The sequence below is a fragment of the Corvus brachyrhynchos genome, unplaced genomic scaffold (assembly GCF_000691975.1).
Source record: "Corvus brachyrhynchos isolate BGI_N302 unplaced genomic scaffold, ASM69197v1 scaffold158, whole genome shotgun sequence".
Taxonomy (NCBI): Eukaryota; Metazoa; Chordata; class Aves; order Passeriformes; family Corvidae; genus Corvus; species Corvus brachyrhynchos.
Genome location: NW_008239756.1, coordinates 709814 through 725025, shown reverse-complemented (window position 1 = coordinate 725025; position 15212 = coordinate 709814). Strand labels below are relative to the sequence as shown.

At 54.0% G+C, this 15212-nt stretch overlaps 2 protein-coding genes across 4 annotated transcripts in view; both read left to right on the top strand.

Annotated features, from left to right (window-relative positions):
- DPP9 (dipeptidyl peptidase 9) overlaps nt 1–10892 on the top strand; it is an 18100-nt gene extending 7208 nt beyond the window's left edge. For both annotated transcript variants that reach the window (XM_017742477.1, XM_017742478.1), the window contains exons 6-20: nt 138–251; nt 528–656; nt 1152–1213; nt 1734–1834; nt 3210–3387; nt 3575–3740; nt 3833–3912; nt 5716–5868; nt 6033–6168; nt 6971–7116; nt 7631–7777; nt 7928–8080; nt 8631–8773; nt 9071–9182; nt 9601–10892. In XM_017742477.1, coding sequence (XP_017597966.1) covers nt 138–251; nt 528–656; nt 1152–1213; nt 1734–1834; nt 3210–3387; nt 3575–3740; nt 3833–3912; nt 5716–5868; nt 6033–6168; nt 6971–7116; nt 7631–7777; nt 7928–8080; nt 8631–8773; nt 9071–9182; nt 9601–9693 — 1913 coding nt within the window. In that variant the 3' untranslated portion in view covers nt 9694–10892. The remainder of the gene's footprint in view (nt 1–137; nt 252–527; nt 657–1151; nt 1214–1733; nt 1835–3209; nt 3388–3574; nt 3741–3832; nt 3913–5715; nt 5869–6032; nt 6169–6970; nt 7117–7630; nt 7778–7927; nt 8081–8630; nt 8774–9070; nt 9183–9600) is intronic.
- A 97-nt stretch (nt 10893–10989) lies between these two features.
- Nucleotides 10990–14818, top strand: LOC103621186 (cathepsin L1). 2 transcript variants are annotated; one of them, XM_008639947.2, is made up of 8 exons: nt 10990–11624; nt 12807–12932; nt 13066–13188; nt 13380–13529; nt 13733–13957; nt 14037–14205; nt 14380–14494; nt 14591–14818. In XM_008639947.2, exons 1-8 carry the CDS (start codon nt 11622–11624, stop codon nt 14688–14690), a joined length of 1011 nt encoding a protein of 336 aa, XP_008638169.2. In that variant the 5' UTR covers nt 10990–11621; the 3' UTR covers nt 14691–14818. The 2 variants fall into 2 exon arrangements, with proteins under 2 accessions (XP_008638169.2, XP_017597973.1); XM_017742484.1 differs by having other exon boundaries at nt 12753–12932.
- The last annotated feature ends 394 nt before the right edge of the window (nt 14819–15212 follow it).

Sequence of the window (15212 nt, the reverse complement as noted above, 5' to 3'; positions counted from 1 at the left end):
TCCTGCTGAGGAATCTGGCCTGCAACACCCACACTCCTGGCTTATTTCTTACAAGTGCATTTGTCTTTTGGGTCAGCATTTTCCAAGGAGATGGAAATGCAAAATGCAAATGCTGTCTCATCTTTGTTCCTCTCCAGGCTTATCCAATGTTCTGGATGACCCCAAGTCTGCTGGTGTAGCCACTTTTGTCATTCAGGAGGAGTTTGATCGGTTCACGGGCTATTGGTGGTGTCCCACAGCTTCCACAGAAGGTCAGTCACTGTTCTGCTCATCAAATCCTGGCGCTGTGACTGCTGCCTTCCTGCTAGGAATGACACTCTGAGCATGATTTTCCTTTGGCCTGGGTTTGGGTTGTTTCTGGGGAGATCACCTGAAAGAACAAAGCACTGAGGGGATTATAACTGTGGAGTGTTTGCAGGTGGTCACTAGGAGCTGGGGCTGTACAGGTGTTCCCTCTGCACCGGTGCTCCAGGCAGTCCAGGAACAGCAGGAAATGTTGTTGCAAACATGCCTGCTCTCTGTCCCAGGTTCACAGGATTTGAAAACACTGCGGATCTTGTATGAGGAAGTGGATGAGTCAGAGGTGGAGATAATTCATGTTCCTTCACCTGCCTTAGAGGAGAGAAAAACAGATTCCTATCGGTACCCCAGGACAGGTGAGTGAAACATGTGGGGCTGCTGAGGCAGCTCTGGACTCCAGCTGGAATCAGCAGTGGAACTGAGGCTATGAACTTTGCATCACTAATCTGGGCACTTACTAGGATGTAGAAACTGGTTGTAAATGTTGAGACCTAATTGACTCTCCGATCCCAAAATGTGCTGCAAGAAAGGCTGAACTTTAAATCCCAGCCCTAAATGAAAGGATTGCTGAGGAAGTGGAATATATCCGGTGGTATATTGTGGAATACATTCTGAATCCCATCTTGCCTCTCCCCCTGGGAACATGCACAGCCAACTAGGGAAGGCAAAGCAAACTGTTCCCATTCCCAGAATGACTCTGGTGTTTGCTTACATACATATTTGATATTTTTAAATTCACACAGAGCCATTTCAGTAGGACCAGGGGCAGTTCTCCTTTAGAAGCTGTATTTTGTGTAACCACAGAATGTTCAACTTGATTGTCTTGGTGTTTTTTCAATTCTTCTCTGCAGGCAGCAAAAACCCCAAGATTACATTAAAACTGGCAGAATTTAAAACAGACAGCAAGGGTAAGGTAAGTGATAACTCAGAAGGGGACATTGCACAGGAGGGTTTTTGAAGCTCCCGAGAATTAAAACAAGGTCACAGAGAAATCCTAAATAGTGTTAGTCTGGGTTTTTTTGTTCTCTTGTAATACCTTGTTCTCTAATGTGTTTATCCAAGAAACAGAAAGACTTGAAAATGCTGAAAAGAATCATTCTGGTGGAGATTCAGCTGGGAATGTGGAGGGAAGGGGGAAGTGGGGTTAGCCTGGTACACCATGGCAGAGACAGGAGGGCTGGAGCCAGGTCTAATCTGGGGCTTCAGTCCCTGCCTGTGTCCTTTCCCGTGGCTGAATGCCAAAATCATTTTGCTTTGAAGCCTGTTTTTCCCTTCTCTTCTTGCTCTTTGTAGCAAGGCTTGCTTCTCCTGGCCTGACCCTTACTGATGCCAGTAGCTAAACTTCCTTGTTGTCCCATCTCCCTGAGCTTCCCTGGGAGGAGGTGAGGAGCTCTGGTGCTCTGATTTGATGTCAGACCTTGGTTTTGCTGCAGATTGTGTGTGCTCAGGACAAAGAGCTGGTGCAACCCTTTGCTGCCTTGTTTCCCACTGTGGAGTACATTGCCCGTGCTGGATGGACCCGGGATGGCAAATAGTGAGTCCATTTTCCTCCCAAAATAAATTTCCCAAGGGCTCCTCTGGCTGCAGACCCTCCACATGCTTGTGTTGTGTTCATGACCTGTTTTAAAGCCCTGAGTGCCAAAACTGGCACATGAATATTTGGCTTCCTCAATGCTGTAGCATCCTAAAAGTAGGAATGAAGCAGAGCAGAGTGACAGGCTGTGGGGTTTGTCCCAACCACAGAGTTAAATGACATTGATACATTAAGTGGGCAGTCCTGGGGAACTCTTTGGAGCTGAAGGTGTTTAACACAGGTGCAGTGTGCTTCCTGCTGAAAATGGGGGTGTTCTGTAGGCAGTTTTGTCTTTGTTCATTGGCACAGTTAGTGATCAAAGCCTGAATCCCAGGACAGGGCCAGGATCTGTGCTGCCACATCCTCCCTGCCGCGTGTCCAAGGGGAAGGATTGTTCTGGGGCTGGCCATGGCTCCAAATGGGATACCCAGTCTTGCCTGAAGAGTTACAGAATTCACCCCAATCTGACTGAAATTTTAAAGTTCTTAATTTTTCCCCCTCCCAAGCTTGCTTGGCTTAACTGGTGTGTGTGCAGATCAAGTTAGGGTGACTTGGCTGTCTTTGAAGGTGGCATTCTGTAACTCGTCATTAATTTTCTGCTCTGGAAGGGAAATTTAGAGAGCTTTCCAGCAGGTAATCCTGGAGGTGATTGTGATGTTCTGCACCAGAGCTTATCTAAATGTGCTGAATATCTCAGTTCCTGCAATCCTGCGGCGCTGGGGGAGAGCTGGCTCTTTTCAAACCTGTCTTGGATGACGAAGCTTCCCTGGATGCACTCGCAGGCCTTGGGGTGGCCGTGCTTTGCCATCTGTCATGCTGAGAGCCTGCAGTGCAGCACCACTTCCAGGGACTCTCCTTGGAGAGAAGCAGGGCTGGGGCTGAAGCGACTCCTTCCCCTGGCACTCGTGTTGGGTCTGTGCCTCTCTGTCAGAGCGCGAGGAGGAGGCTGCAGACGGAGCTCTTGGAGGGTGATCACTTGAGCTGGAGGAGAGCTGGAGCACAAACAGTTGTGCTTCCTGATGGAGGGATGTCCAAGGAGGAGTTCCATTCTGGAGACAGGGCTCTGTTAGCAGTGCTCCCTTGGAACAGGCACTGGCAAATCTGTCAGACATCTCGTCTGAGCGATACCCCTGTGAAATACCAGAGCTGTCTGGCAGTACGTGTGTGTTGGCACAGCTTCCAGGGGATTAGAAAGCAGCAGTGATGAGAAAAGCTTTGCATTCAGATGCCCAAATCCTTTCTGCCAGCGGGGGGAAGAAAGGGATGCATGTTCTGGGTGTTGGAAAGGAACCTCTATTCTGTGGTACTGACATTCACCTCCGACTTCTTTCCCCAGTGCCTGGGCTATGTTCCTAGACAGACCTCAGCAGCGGCTCCAGCTAGTCCTTTTGCCTCCAGCACTCTTTATTCCAGTCCCAGAAAATGAGGAGCAGCGTGCTGAATTTGCCAAAACTGTGCCAGAAAATGTCCAGCCATTTGTGATCTATGAAGAAACCACTGATGTGTGGATAAATGTAAGAGGCTCAGGGCTGGGAGAACACAGGCTGCCCCTTCCTCCCCTCAGTTAACCATTCTCATGTTGATGGGTGTCCAGTTTAGTCCTTGCTCCAGCAGCTTTGCTACTCAGTAGCCCCAAATTTGGTGTTAAATCAGGGGTTTGATAAAACAAATCACTCACAGGTTTCTCATCTTGTGTGACAGGTTCATGACATCTTCTATCCTTTCATCCAGCCGGAGGGGGAGGAGGAAGAGCTCTGCTTTATCCGAGCCAACGAGTGCAAAACGGGGTTCTGTCACCTGTACAGGGTGACAGCAATCCTGAAGCCAGGCAGCCACGACTGGGTGCAGCCCTGTGTCCACAGTGAGGGTAAGGGCTGCAGCCCTGGGAGCTCCCCCTCTCGTTGGCCTGTGTTGTCCTTTTTGGAGGGCAGTCATTTATTCTCATGGCTTTTCTTGCAGATGATTTCAAATGTCCCATCAAGGAGGAGATTGCCCTGACTGGTGGGGAATGGGAGGTGCTGGCGAGGCACGGATCCAAGGTAGGGGTTATTTTTATTCTCTTGCAGTGTCTCAGCTCTGCATTGTCTGCCCCCAGTCCTGGCCTGAGTCCTCCCTTACGCCTGGGACCTGCTAGAACTGCTTAAGTTTCATTTTGTTGCTGTTTTTATTGCTGCCTGTGCTTTCCCCAGAAGTGCTGTAGGCCAGTGCCCATGGATCTGATTGCCTTCTTAATCAGACTTCGGATTGCTCCTTAGGTAAATCCCAGGAGTGGATCAGGCTACAAAAAAGGACACAAGTCTGAGGTTTAAGAGCAACAAAGAACCATTTTGTGGAGAAGCTGGGGACTGCTGCCTTTGCTGAGGCATTTTAACTCCAATGAGTTCTTGCAATGTGGAAATGTGTCCTGGCACTCGGAGTGAACTCTTGGTCTCCAGCTGATCCCTCAGCAGAGCCTTTAGGAAGAAGGCAGCTGGGGAATATAAAGCAATTTAGAATATGGAAAAGCTGTATCTGTTGTCGCTTGCAGAACAGCCAGAAATGAATTTTTATTAATCTTGTAGAAACCTAGTTTCATTTTTGCTTCAGGAATTAACTCTGAGTCTGATCTTTAACACTCCCAGGTGATTTCTGTCAAAATAAAGACCTTGTCTGTTCATTTCCAATTAATCTGGATTTTCACTTCTCGCTTTTTAAAAGAACAACAGCTCCAAGCTTTTGGTTTCTGCTGCTTTTCCTCAATCTGCAATTAACCTGCTGTCCCTCCCCATGTGGATTCTCACTGTACATGCTGTTGATTTTGGCCACAGCTCTTCCCTGCATGTGTTATGGCTAAAATTGTGTTAGCAGCAATTATTTTGATGCATTTGTTGCTCCACAGGGCTCTGCCTGGTTTTCCTGGCCAATTGGGTTAGATATGTTTTTCCCTTTGCTGTTCACAGGGGTCTTCAAACTGTGGGTTAGCCAGAAATAGCATTTGGAAACCGTAAGGTGGAAAAACAGTTCAGTTACTGTCGCTGGATCAATGCAGGATTTAAAAGCTGTCGCCTCTGTTCCTGCCTGACTGTGTGGTTTTTAGAAACAGCTTTATCTGGACAGTAAAAAACCTATTTTAATGTGTCTTAAAGTTTGGTGCTGAGAGTGTTAGACCTGTCCTCCCACAAATGGGAATTCATTACCATGGTGGCTGGAAAAAAGGTACCTGTACCCTCTAACCCAGCCATGCTTTGGCTGTGGCCAGGTGAGGGTCAGAAACAAGGGACAGGAGCAGAGGAAACAGCCTCACATTGCACCAGGGCGGGGTTTAGGTTGGAGATGGGGGAAATGGCTTCACTGGAAGGGTGGTCAGGCACTGGGACAGGCTGGCCAGGGCAGTGGGGAGGAGTCACCACCCCTGGAAGTGTTCAGAAAGGTGTGGATGTGGCACATGGGGACATGGGTTAGTGGTGAGCACAGTGCTGCTGGGTTAATGGTTGATTTTGGAGAGATTTTCCAATGATTCCATGGTTCTGTAAGATGCCATATAAGCACAGAATCTTCCTTGCTAAGAGGATGGCTTCCTCTTAACCTGCAGGGAGCAAAGCCCAACTTTTTATGCCCATTAATAGGCAAATGCTTTGAGTCTTTAACAAAAAGGCTGAGGGACTGTTCTTTGTCGCTGCATTGTGTTGTCTGCAGTTCTCCAAGTGCTGTGTGTGTTCTCTGGCCCCTCAACCCCCTGCCCTGAGCATCCCATCATGGTCTGCATGTGTTCTGAGCTGGCTCTGCCCAGGGACAGACACATTGGGCTGGCAGAGGGGCAGAGCTTGTCCCTGTCTGTCCCTGAGCCCTCTCTCCCGGCACAGATCTGGGTCAATGAGGCCACCAAGCTGGTGTATTTCCAAGGCACAAAGGACACCCCGCTGGAGCACCACCTCTATGTGGTCAGCTACGAGGATCCCGGGGAGATCATGCGACTCACCACTCCAGGCTTCTCCCACAGCTGCTCCATGAGCCAGGTTTGTTGTTTCTTGGATTCCCATCTCCTGACTGACAGGGATCCTAACTGGGAGTGGCAATGACTCGTGGCCAGTAACGAGTCCTGAGTGCTGCTTGAGGTGTGGGAGCTTTTCTGTGGGAAATGCAGGATCTCGTTCCCTAACTCTCCTGTCTCCCCTGCCAGAACTTTGACATGTTCATCAGCCACTACAGCAGTGTGAGCACTCCTCCCTGTGTGCACATCTACAAGCTCAGCGGCCCCGATGATGACCCACTCCACAAGCAGCCCAAGTTTTGGGCCAGCATGATGGAGGCAGCCAGTAAGTCCTGGGGAATGTGCCAGTGGGGCCTTTCAGTGGTAACACTCCCAGCAGTAGCCAAGAGTGATGGGGAGGAAGTGGTCTGAGTACCTTTGCTCTGAGGGAAGATGAATGATGTTATCTTGTGGGGGAGATACTTGTCATGGTCAGCTTGCCCAGGAAATGCTCTGTGGGCTTTTGAGGTGTTTCACACCTTGAGCAAAAATTGTGCTCAGGGATGTACAGAGTTTACACATGGACAAGGATGTGGTTTTAGCGCAGAGTCACCACACAGTTTGGGTGAGAAGGGACGTTGAAGTTCGTCTTGTTCCCAAGCCCTGCCATGGGCAGGGACATCTTCCTGGGGCAGGTTGCACCAAGCCCCGTCCAACCTGGCCTTGAACACTTCCAGGGGGTTTTTTATTCATGGTTTGTCTGAAGAAGGAAGGAATGAGTCCCTGGAATGCAGTGGCTGCTCCGTTCTGCACTGCAGGTTTTAAAGGTTTAGGTACAGCTCACAGCAGCTGAATCCCTACTGCAAACACTTTCTGCCATCCCTCTTCTTACTCTCTCCCACGCTGCTGTTGTGGCACGTGTGCCTTGTTGGAGAACTCCCAGCTGGTGAGGTTTTCCTGTGGAATCCCTTCCCTGTGCAGACAGGTGGAGGCTGTGTTTCCCAGGGAGAGGCTTTGCTAAGCCTTGGTGTGGTTTGGTGTTGAAGGAGCCCTGACCAGGGTCAGGTTTGGACAGAGGAGCTGGTTCAGGGGGTGGGAGGCAGAGCCTGCTCAATCCCTCAGTGCTGTGTGTGACCCTCCTGCTGCAGGCTGTCCCCCAGACTACGTCCCCCCGGAGATCTTCCACTTCCACACCCAGTCGGACGTGGAGCTCTACGGAATGGTCTACAAACCTCACGATGTCCAGCCTGGCAAGAAGCATCCCACGGTGCTCTTTGTGTATGGAGGCCCTCAGGTAATAACCCAGGTGAACTGCTGGGGTCAGGGCTGGGGCTGCTGCCCAGGGCACAGCTCTGTCAGTCATGCATCAGGACTTGCACTTTGGGTAGCAGTGAACACTGTCGTGGAATCATGGAATGGTTTGGGTTGGAGTGACCTTAAAGCCCATCCAGTTCCACCCCTTCCATGGACAGGGACACCTTCCACTGTCCCAGGTTACTCAGAGATCCAGCCTGGCCTTGAATACCTTGAAGCAGCCACAGCTTCTCTGGGCAACTGTGCCAGGGCCTCGCCACCATTACAGCAAAAAACTTCCTCCTAATAATCTAATCTAAACCTACTCTTTTAGTTTGTCCCTCTGTTTGACCTCTGCTTCAAACCTCAGATGACTTTTCCAGCATGGGGTTTGATTTCCATGGCTCTGGTAGCTCGATGAGTGGCTGCTGTCCAGCTCATGATCCTCCACTGGCACAGGAAGGCACTGGAAGGCAGCTGCCCAGCTCTGAAACTCTTCCTCCTTCCTTGTGCAGGTGCAGCTGGTGAACAACTCCTTCAAAGGTATCAAGTACCTGCGGCTGAACACGTTGGCATCCCTGGGCTACGCTGTGGTGGTGATTGATGGAAGGGGATCGTGCCAGCGAGGCCTCAAATTTGAAGGGGCCCTGAAAAACCAAATGGTAACATCCTCCTTGTGCTGGGGAATCTCTGGTCATTTGTCCTTCCTAAGGGTGGTGGCTGCTCGTTTCCTGTGTCACCATTGCCCATTCCTGCCTCAAGTTTCTAAATTTATCAAGTCCACTAACATGAGCCTCCCTGTTGCCTTTTAGGGTCAGGTGGAGATAGAGGACCAGGTGGAAGGTTTACATTATGTAGCAGAAAAATACGGGTTCATCGACTTGAGCCGGGTCGCCATCCACGGCTGGTCCTACGGGGGCTTTCTGTCCCTCATGGGGCTCATCTGTAAACCCAACGTCTTCAAGGTGAGCCTGCACGTGGGACTGGCACCTTTAGGACACTTGGCTCTCGCAGCTTCTGTCCCTCTTGGCAGCTGGAGTTGGCGTTTTGCCTTGTTTGTGGTGGACAGGTGGAAATGTCCCCCTGTCCTGCCTGCCTGGAGCTCCTGGCTCCAGTCCTGTGTCCTGCTGCAGCTCATCCCTGGCTGGGGCTGGAGGAGGATGGCTCTGGGACGGGCTGCTTCCCAGTGGAGGGCTGGGTGTGCCATACAGGGAGATGTTGATGTGCTATTCCCAGCCCAAGTCCCAGCAGAGTTTCTGGATCGTTCACAAGTCCTCCTTGCAAAGGGGAGGCCTTTAGTGCTGATGTGCAGGGATTTGCCCCATTGTGACCACAAGAGGAACAGCAGGAGGAGGAATCTGGGTTGTGTGTGGGATTGCTGAGGGGGAATCCTGATCTGAGTGACAGAACAGCCCAGAGCCTGCTTCTTCCTGCCTCTCCTGGGAAACGGGGAACACTTGTGCTGTTGAGCAGGCGATAATGGAGGCTGTGTGGTGGCACCCCTCTGTTTGACAGATCGCTATAGCAGGTGCCCCTGTCACCGTGTGGATGGCCTACGACACCGGCTACACCGAGCGCTACATGGACGTCCCCGAGAACAACCAGCAGGGCTACGAGGCTGGCTCGGTGGCACTGCACGTGGAAAAGCTTCCCAACGAGTGAGTACCTGCCCCAGAGCTGCTCCTGCGCCTGCTCGGTGCCACCTCTGCTCAATCCCAAAGGAATTCAGGGGTTCTGGTCCACTTTGACTCGGCAGCAGCTGGGCCATGGCACCCCCAGCCCCTCTGCCAGGGAGGGCTCGAGGCCCACGGCCATGGCCTGGCACTGCTCTTGCTTGGGTTTGGCTTGTCCAGCTCTTTGCTCAGACCCTCTGCAGAGCTTTTATCTGGTATCTCGTCGTGTTTTCCATCCGGTTTCTCATCCTGTTTCTCTCCTTATCTCCACCCCATGTCCAGGCCAAATCGTTTGCTGATCCTCCATGGCTTTTTGGATGAAAATGTGCACTTTTTTCACACCAACTTCCTGGTGTCACAGCTAATCCGGGCTGGAAAACCTTACCAGCTGCAGGTAGGAGGGACGGGAGTGGGGTGGGAAGGTCCCATAAATCTGGAGAAAGCTCCCTGCTGTGTGTTCTGGGGACGGGAGGAGATGGAGGCAGATATCCCACATCCTGTCATGATGCTGGTGACAGTGAACACCTCGCTGGACTCGGACAGGAGGCCGGGAGGTGGCACTGTGGCTGTTCCATGGCTGGCAGATGTGGCATGTGCAGGCAGGGCTGCTGCCCTGGGGCCTGGAACTTTCCTTCTCCATGAGCTGTTCTGTCCCACTTGGCAGAGGTGGCTGCAGTGAGGGAGGGGTTGTGCTCCAGACCTTCCCTGGCACCCTCTTTGTCCACATGGAGACTGGATGGAGGGAACAGGGCTGAGGGGAGGGAGGTCTGTCCCTGCTGAGTGACCGATGCCCCGTGTCTGCCCCGGCACAGATCTACCCCAACGAGAGACACAGTATTCGGTGCCCTGAGTCAGGAGAGCACTACGAAATCACGCTGCTGCACTTTCTACAAGAATACCTCTGAGAGCACGAGCCTCTGCAAACTGGACACTGACAGCTCACCTGCCCCGTGCCCTCCCGTTCCCCAGCAGCGTCCAACCCAGAGCACAAGGGGCTGAGTGCCCACGTCGGGCTGGGGATCCCCCCAGGCCAGGGGGAAAAGCTGGAGGGCACCTTTCCTTTGGACAGTGCCACCTTCTCTCACTTTCCAAGCTGGAGGTCTGCCCCTGCTCGGCTGCTCATCCTCCTCCTCTCCTCCAGCCTGGCTGTTCAATGCTTTTTTTGCTGCTACTCCCTCTCTCCTGGGAATCAATGGACAGTGGTCTGTGTCCCGAGGCTGAGGTTTGTGTCCATCTCTCTCTCTCCCCAATCCTTTTCCCCTTCCACTGCACCTGTGCAGTTCCCAAACTCTTACCTGCAAGAACTCAGTGCCTGTGTTGGAAACGGAAGAGCTGAATCAGAAGCTGCCTTAAGCCAGGAGTGGGAGGGAAGAGACAACTACCTACTGCTCACCTGGGGAGCTGGTCTGTGTCCTGGCCCTGCTGCCACACTGGAGCCCTGGGAAGGGAAGAGAGCTCTACAGAAGCATGCAACACTAGTCTTTTTTTTTTATATATATATTTTCCAGTTTAAATTTGCAGAGCAGATGGAGGAAGTGGCCGGGGCCAGTAACGGCGTCCTCTGATCCTTCCTCTCATGGCCGCTCTCACACAGAGTTGTGCCAACAGGTACCACTGGCAACTGGCTACAGCCAGAGCCTCTCTCCAGCGCACACAGCAGCATTTGGGTTTTTGCAACACAAGATGGATGATATTTATGCAAATCCTCCCTCCCTCCGTTCTCTGTGCCGCCTCCCAACCCCCCTCTCCTTCCCCGAGCTTTCTGATGTGCACTGAAATTGGCTGTGCTTCAGTTCTCTGCGGGTCAGTGACTGGTCCCCTTGCCCGTCTCTCCTGGTTTTTATTTACCTGGGCAACAGGAACTGCAGTTCTGGGGAGGGGGGATTGAGCAATCACACCTCAGGGGAGCACATGCCCCCCTCAAGCCAAGGGTTCTGCCAGGGGCAAAACGAAAACACAAACAAAACCCACCCAAATGAACCACGTTGACTTGCCCTGGAGTATTTTAAGTGCGTATTATGAAAAGAAAATATTTTTATGGATTCTTATTCTTTTATAATTATGAGTGTAAGATGTAGCGACTCATTAAAATATTGGAAAGAGACGTGGTGGCTGCTTTGGGGGGCGGGAGGAAACGGCAGCTGCTGCCACAGCCAGAGCGGCTCTGCTGAAAGCCAAGTGCTCTGTTCTTTCTGTGCCGAGCAGTGGAGAGAATATTAAATCCCTGATGTTCCTCGGGGGAAGCATGATCGAAGCAGTTGAAGGTTGGGAATCCTGGACTGTGTTCTTGGCTTGGCGTGACCTTGAGCGAGTCAGCACCAGCCTGGGGTGGGCACCTCCCTCCCTCCGATGGGATTTTGGGGTGCAGCTGCTCTGCTCCCGCTCTGGGACACACAGAGCTGCTTTTGCAGAGCTGGGCCTGCCGCTGCTCGCCCTCCCAGCTCAAAGCTTCCCAAGCCTGGCCTTGCTTCGCCTTCCTCCGTGGGAGCCGGTGTTAATGAACGCGCTGTTCGTGCCCCGAAGGTGCTGCTGGAGGCTTGTTCCAAATGCAAAGCTTCTTCCAGCTGGAGCGTTTGGGTTCCTGGGGACAGCTGGGAGCAGATTTTCCCCCCCCCTTCTTGTCCCTGTGCCCAAATAATTGTCCAGTTATTGCAGTTGTGGTTTAGCTGCTACAAAGCACCTCGGGTGCGAGTTTTGAGGTCGGAGGTGTGGAAGGAGGGACCGGGGTGGAGGAAGTTGCACCTCTCTGAGATGGGTCTATAAGAGCACCCTGCAGCCAGCAAAGCTGCTGCCTCTGTCCCTGCTGCCCTCACAGCTGGGTGGGTGCTGCTGGATGGTAAGAAGCTTTATTTTTGCAGGATTTGTTTCTTTTCAGGCTTAATTTAAACTGCTTTTTCCTGTCCCCAAAAAGCCGAGTGTTTCTTAAAATGTCTTAAAACGCTCTTTTCTAGAAGAGTTTGCAAATCTGTTGGCTCCTCTGATCCCCCAGCTTGCTGCAGGATTGTTTGGCACCCTAAAAAGGGGTTGGTTGTCTTCTTTTGGGGATTGAGAATCCCGAGAGGAATTAGCTGGGAAATCGCCTCCCGCGGGCCGGAGCTGTTCCATATGGAACAGGCTCTGTAGGGGATTGAAATACAAATGATGTGGGAGGCCCCCACCCCGCTGTCCCGCGGGAAAGGTGATGGGAACGGGGAGCAGGGCATCTCTGGGTGGAGGATTTGCAGCTGGAGGATGAAGCTGAGCTAATTTCCTGAGTGAGTGGCAATGACAGAGGAAGCAGCAGGTGCTGGGCAAACCAGGCAAAAACGACTCTTCCTCAAGAATTTGGGACTTGAGTGTGGCTTGGGAGGCATTTCTCTCCCAAAAACCCACCCTGTGGGGCTTTATTTTTAGGTGGATGGGGTGGAGGGAGAACAGATGTTCTTGAGGGCTTATTTTTGAAACAAAACCACTCCTCCAGCTACAAAATTAGCTCAGAAAAGTCACTCCTTGCCCTGAAAGATGCTCGAATGGAAAACTTCCTGGCATCTCCATTCCCAAAGTGGGTGGGATAAAGGTGCAGTGACAGCTCTGGGTCTGGGAAAGCCACGTCAGTGGAAACTCTGGGTGCTTGGGGGTCTCAGGCATTTGATCTCTGCACCCCCAGAATAACTGGAGCAGCTCAGAAATCCCAGGGTCCCCAAAGGAGGAGTGGGGTGTCTGAGGAAGGCACAGGGCTGGGCTGGGCTCTGTGTGTCTGTGCTGGCCAAAAGAAAGAATGTAAATTGATCTTGGAGAATCCTCACAGAGGGAGTTTGGTGAAATCACAGGCATCCCAGCTCCGTGTGGGGAGAGAGGGAAGGCTTCAGGCATGGCCTCTGCAGAGAAACCTCCTCTCCCTGGTTCCCCCTCCAGCCCCTTTCGGAGCTGGTGCAGATTTCTGTGCCTCCCCCTCTCCTCAAATCCAGATTTTTCCTGCTCCCAGCCCCTGGCCCGGCCTCAGCCCAGAGCCCCCTGACCCTGCTCTCGCTGTCCCCAGCCGGGTGCCATGGCCCTGACCCTGGGGCTGCTGCTGGCCCTGCTGGGCTGCGCCGCGGCGCCGGATCCTGCCCTGGAGGAGGCCTGGGAAGGGTGGAAGAGTCTCTATGCCAAGGAATATCCAGGGGTAGGTCCTGCTCCCCACAGCCCTCCCAACACGTGCTGGGTCCTGCTCCAGGGGGTCTTGTCCATGTGCGCCCACCCCACCCTGTCCCCCCTTGATCCAGGGGCCATTCCTGATCCTTCTGATCCTCTGGCAGGAGGCCGAGGCCACCCGCAGGGAGATCTGGGAGCAGAACCTGCGCCACATCCAGCAGCACAACCAGGAGGAGTCGCAGGGGAAGCACAGCTACCGCCTGGCCATGAACCACTTTGGGGACCTGGTACCTGCTGCCACCTTCCCTGGGGACCCTCAGAGCACCCAGAGCTTGATCCAGGGGATCAGGGACATCTTGATGCTCACAGGGCTTGATCCAGGGAGTGCCAGCTCCCAGCCCACTCCTGGGGCTGGGCTGCTTCCTGGAGGTTGGGGGTACCCTTGGCATCACACGAGTTTTCCCTTGGTGACCTGCAGACGAACCAGGAGTTTAATGAGCTCATGAGTGGCTACATCCCGGCAAAGAGGGAGGAGCCAGCACCACTATTCCGAGCCTCGGCAGCCCTGAAGGCCCCAGCAAAGGTGGACTGGAGGGCCAAGGGCTACGTGACACCCGTGAAATCCCAGGTGGGCACGGGGTGGGAGCCCAGCCAGGGCTGGGGGATCTGGGCAGCAGAACTGAGCAGCAGCAGCAGCAGCTGCAGCTCTGAGCTGCTCCCAGAGTCCTGGCTGCTGATTCTGTAGCTGAGAGCAGCACCAGGGGCTCAGAGCATCCCTCTGGTGGGCCTGGGGGCGAGGCCGTGACCCCCTGCTGCCCCCACCTCCCCCAGGGCGACTGCGGGTCCTGCTGGGCGTTCAGTGCCACGGGGGCCCTGGAGGGGCTCATGTTCAGGCGGACGGGCAAGTTGGTGGCGCTGAGCGAGCAGAACCTCATCGACTGCACCCAGAAGCTGGGCAACAAGGGCTGCAGAGGCGGCCACATGCAGCCGGCCTTCCAGTACGTGCGGAACAACGGCGGCCTCAACTCGGAGCGTTCCTACCCCTACCAGGGCACTGTAAGGGACAGCAGGTGACCCCGGGATGTGCCACAGCACTGCTGGTGTCCCAGCCCTGGTGACACTTTCCCTCTCCCAGGACAACTCCAGCTGCCGATACAACCCCCGCGACAAGGCCGCCATCTGCTCCGGCTTCAGGATGGTGCCCCAGGGCAACGAGGTGGCCCTGAAGCACGCAGTGGCAATCAATGGCCCCGTGTCAGTGGCAGTGGACGCCAGAAGCCGGAATTTCCAATTCTACAGCTCAGGTACTGTCTCCTTTTGGTGGGTAAGCTGAGGCAGGGCCACCTCGCTGCAGGCCTGGGCTGCTGAGCCCTTGTTGAGCCTCTTGCCCAGGGCACCCAGCCGCAGGCAATCGGTAGCACCACCTGGAAATGGGGCCAGGGCCAGCCCCCAGCTCACCCTAGCTCTGCTCCCCCCAGGCATCTTCACTTGCCCATTTGGCCAGCAGAACGTGAACCACGCCATGCTGCTCGTGGGCTACGACACGGCCTCAGTGGGCAAGTACAAAGTGAGCTACTGGATCCTAAAGAACAGGTGAGGGCTGAGGGGGTTCCCCCGAACCTGCTGCCCCCCTGGTCCCCATCCTCATGGATGTGCTCATGGAGGTGCTGCTCCTGTCTCTGCCTGCAGCTGGTCGGAGTGCTGGGGCGCGAAGGGCTACATGTTCCTGCGGAAGGACACCGGAAACCAGTGCGGGGTGGCCAGCGATGCCAGCTACCCGCTGCCCTGAGCCAGGACAGCTCTCCCTCCCTCCCACCCTGCCTGCAAAGCCACAGCTGCTTCCTTCTGGAAACGGGCTTTTGTTCCTGTGCAGCAAGAAGCAATTAAAAGTGCCATGTTAATTGGCTGGTGCAACCAGGTCCTTGTCATAGAACCGTGGCATCGCGGAAGGGGCTGGGTCGGATGGGACCTTAAAGCCCATCTTGTTCCCGGACACTTTTCAGGCTGCTCCAACCCCATCCAGCCTGGATGCTCCCTCTCGCCGTGCTCAGCATTCTCCAGGCCTTCCCTCCCGGCTCGGCCATCCCGCTCTCCTTTGTCCCCGAGGTCCCCGCAGCCCCTTGTCCTCATGGTCGCCTGTCCCAATGGCACCTTATCCTCGTGGTCCCTTTGTCCCCTGACCACAGGGCCTCTTGTCCCCGAGGCTCCCTTGTCCCTCTGTCCCTCAGTCCCTTGTCCCTGCTGTCCCTTGATGTCCCCGTGTCCTCCGGTCCCTCCGCGCTTCCCGCGGGTTTGGCCCGCCCGGGCTCCT